Here is a 3,673-nt window from a genome sequence, read left to right as displayed (position 1 = left end):
GATGGAGCTCTGAGCTTCCTTCTTCCCACGCAGGGATCATGAATTGAAGCTGTTGCAGGAGGAGCTGGGCAGGATGGAGATGAGTTGCCTGCAAGGTGAGAGCTGGTCGGGCAGGGGGTGTGGAAGGAGATGACCACAAGGTGTGGGAGGAGTCACACCCTGTCCCTACAGAGCCCCCGTGCCTGGAGCAGCCCCTGGAGATGGCAGAGGACCTCCCCACCTTAGCAGGGTGGGCATCACCCCTCCCTGGTGGCTGGAGGACAAAGCTGAGCTCCTGGGGGGTAAGTCTGAGCTTGGGGAGAGGTGCTGGGTGGGATGTCCCCAGGTTGGGGCAGCCCCTGGGGCCAGCTGGGGTCCTCCTGGGAGGGCCAGGTCCTCTCAGCCTGGGGTGTCTTCATCCTGACTGCACCCCTGGCTGCTGGACACCCTGCTGGGAGAGGGGTTGGGGCTGGGGACATGACACCCAAGGAGAACTTCTGGGTGTCCTCCAAGGATGGATGGCCAAGGCATCTATTGTGTATCACTCACGTGTCCTCAGGAGACAAGGGACCTCTCCTGCACGACAGGAGGGTCAGTGGGGATGGAGGAGGCCCCATCTAAACCTCTTCTTCCCCAACCAGGGCATGCTGGAGCCAACGATGGGTGCTGGGAAGCACTGGGAGACCCAACCCTGCGACCCGAGCAGGTCTCTGGCCAATGCCATGTGAGTTCCAACCCCAGCAGGGGCTGGTGGCACCTCAAGGTGCAGCCAATGACCTGGCAAGGGAGGGACAGTCCCACTCAGGGCTTCCTGGGGTGCTGACTGGTCTCTTCTCTGTAGGTCCTTGTTGTCCTCTTGGTCACCATGCCAGGGGCTCACCAGGGCTGGGCAGCGATGCCGGAGGAAAGCCACCCCTGGGCAGGACTTCTGCCACCTCCATGCCACCAGCTGAGCCTCCTGCAGCAGCTTGGCCATGGTCACATCTCCCCATCTTTCACCTTCTGCCTCTTCCCAGAGGGGTTTTTAGAGCAGTTTTTGGCTCTTCTAGACCCTGCTGAGAACCCGTGGTGGCGCCCAGGACCCCAAGGGTGCCACAAGGTGGGTTTGGGGCCGTGCTGCAGGACAGATGCTCCTCCTTCCATCACTTTTATTTGCATATATTTTAATAAATTCTACATTTACAACTGGAGCCATCCCCATTCTGATCCCCCCCCATCCTGATGTGTGTGGGGGGAGTTTTGGGACCACCCCCACACTCTAGGACAGGGCCAAGATGGGGGGTGGTGGCTCCAGTTGGTTGCTACCACCTACTCTGGGGTCCCTTTGGGGTGACCTGACCTTCCACCCCACCCTACCCTGGGTGTCCTCCCTGGGAATGTCACTTTGGAAATGTCACTGTCACCCCCTCCCCCCTGTCACCTGCAGCCCCGTCCCCTGCCCCAGCAGAGGACAACCCTGAGATCTGAGGAGGATGATGCTGGTCCTGGTGCCACCTCCACCCCTCACTTCCTGGCGCTGGCGTAGTTGGCGCTGAACCAGTCGCAGGTCTCCTGGACAGCTGGGGAGGGAGAGGCTGGGATGGGTTTGGGGTGGGGGATGCACTTTGTTCATCACATCATCGAGGGGTTGGGGTGGGAAGGGACCTTTTCGAGGTCATCTAGTCCAACCTAGGGAGCAGGAGCTTCTCCCTCAGCACACACAACCCCAACCAGCTCCACCCTGAGCAGCCACCAAGGGAAACAGAACAAAGGTGACACTTGGGGCTTTCAGTTTAACCCCAAAACCTGAATCATTCAGACATGGGAGGTACAGAAGAAGAAATATTTGACCTGATGGTTCCTGCCACGGGCGACCAGAAAGCCTAAAAATCTCAGACCATGATAAAAAATTGAAATAAATGGATTAAAATAAATGTGAACTACTCCAAAAATGAATTCAAGTGGTAGGTCCCCTTGTCCCAAGCTCTGCTGCTTAGCACAGGCCTTGAGGGGGCACAGGAGCAAAGGCTCACACAGAGCAAAGCTCATTAACCAGCAGTGGTTGCTCCAAAAAGAATCCCAGAGTGGGTTTGGGTGGGAAGGGACCTTCAGAGGTCACCTCATCCAAGCCCTGCAGGGACAGGGACATCCCCAACTAGAGCAGGGTGCTCAGAGCTTTGTCCAACCTCCCCTGGGATGGTGCCAGGGATGGGGCAGCGACCACCTCTCGGGGCAGCCTGGGCCAGGGGCTCACCACCCTCAATACAACAAATTTTTCCTTGTAACTAGTCTAAATCTCCCTCTTTTAGTTAAAAATCCCCACTCGTTGTCCTGCTCCAACAGGTCCTACTCAAATATCTGCCCCCACCTTTCCTCTAGGCCCCTTTAAGTCCTGGAAGGCCACCAGAAGATCTCCCTGGAGCCTTCTCTTCTCCAGGCTGCCCCACTCCAGAGCTGCTCCAGCCCCCATGGATCATCCCTGGGGCCTCCTCTGGACCTGCTCCAGCAGCTCCATGGTGGACAGACCCCCAGGGCTGCTGGCAGGAGGTGGGAGCTCCACGTTTTCCACAGTGCCCCTGGTCTCACCTTGCCTGAAGGGTGTGAACTGGAAGGTGGGCAGGTGGCGCTGGAGCTTGGCGTTGCTGGCTGTCTTCTTGAACTGCCCATCAGCCTTGGTGGTGTCAAACTGGGGAAGGGGGGAGATCAAGGGAAACCCAAGCAGGGGGGTAGAAAACCACCTCTCCCTCCCTCTGCCCCCACCCTGTCCTGGACGAGGTGGTGGGAGGGATGTTCTGGGCCACAACATCTCCCCTAGAGCCCTACAGCTGCTGGTGGGATGTGGGGTGTCCCCCCCATGAGGACCAGCCTGTGGTGAAGGATACAAGCAGCTCTCCCTTGAAGTCCATGGCCTCCACGATGGCCTCTGCTGCCTCTTTGATGGAGACTTCATCTTCCTCCCCCACTGTGGAGAAGAGCAGAAGGTGACTGTTCTTGCTGCCTCCTCGGGAAGGGGCTGGAGCCCCTTGTTTTTGGGGAGGGGGATGGGGCTTACCTGACAAGATGATGGGCTCCACCTCCTCATACTCCCTAAGGACCCACAGGAAGAGCCGGGCCAGGTCCTGCAGAAGGGCAGATGGCTCTTGGCGAGGGTGGCTGCTGGCCCCAAGCCCTCCCATCACCAGGGGACCCAACCCTGAGGATGACCAAGGGTGCCCGGGACAGGTGCCCCTGCTGAGATCCAGGCCTAGACCTCTCCACCCCACACCCTGCCCTCCCAAAGCCGTGGGAGGACCACACGTACCAGGGAGTAGATGAACTGTCTCCTTGGCTTGCCCGTGCCCCAGACAGTCAGAGCAGAGCCAGTCTCTGCAGGAGGATGGACAACACACCCGTGACCATCAGAACCACCTCCAACAGAGCAGCCCGTGGAGCAGGCAGCGGGGTAGGAGGGGGGGGGAAACCCACCCAACCCTCCCCAAAAAGCTCCAAAGTTCTGCCACGCTCACGTTTGGCCAGGTAGACCTTGTGGATGAGGCCTGGCAGGACGTGGCCCTCCTCGATGTTGAAGTTGTCGTGGGGGCCGAAGACGTTGGTGGGGATGACGGCAGTGAAGCGGCGCCCGTGCTGCTCAAAGTAACCCCTGGGGGCAAGCAGGGCAGGGGCAGGGCCAGGGGGCTCGTCCCCCACCCCCAGGCAGGCCCAGGGGGCTCATTCC

General features: G+C 59.5%; 1 protein-coding gene across 1 annotated transcript; it reads right to left on the bottom strand.

Moving 5' to 3' along the window:
- Positions 1 to 1,482: 1,482 nt before the first annotated feature.
- On the bottom strand, positions 1,483 to 3,598 carry TSTA3 (tissue specific transplantation antigen P35B; the record flags this gene model as incomplete). Its single annotated transcript, XM_008942610.1, has 6 exons — positions 1,483 to 1,538; positions 2,545 to 2,644; positions 2,841 to 2,920; positions 3,011 to 3,077; positions 3,260 to 3,324; positions 3,465 to 3,598. Coding segments are annotated over 6 exons (502 nt in total), but the record flags the coding sequence as incomplete, so codon positions are not given.
- Between the last annotated feature and the right edge of the window lie 75 nt (positions 3,599 to 3,673).

This window comes from Merops nubicus, unplaced genomic scaffold (genome assembly GCF_000691845.1).
Source record: "Merops nubicus isolate BGI_N331 unplaced genomic scaffold, ASM69184v1 scaffold14186, whole genome shotgun sequence".
NCBI lineage: Eukaryota > Metazoa > Chordata > Aves > Coraciiformes > Meropidae > Merops > Merops nubicus.
Note: the sequence above shows the minus strand (reverse complement) of the source record. Positions and strands in the feature narration are given on the sequence as shown.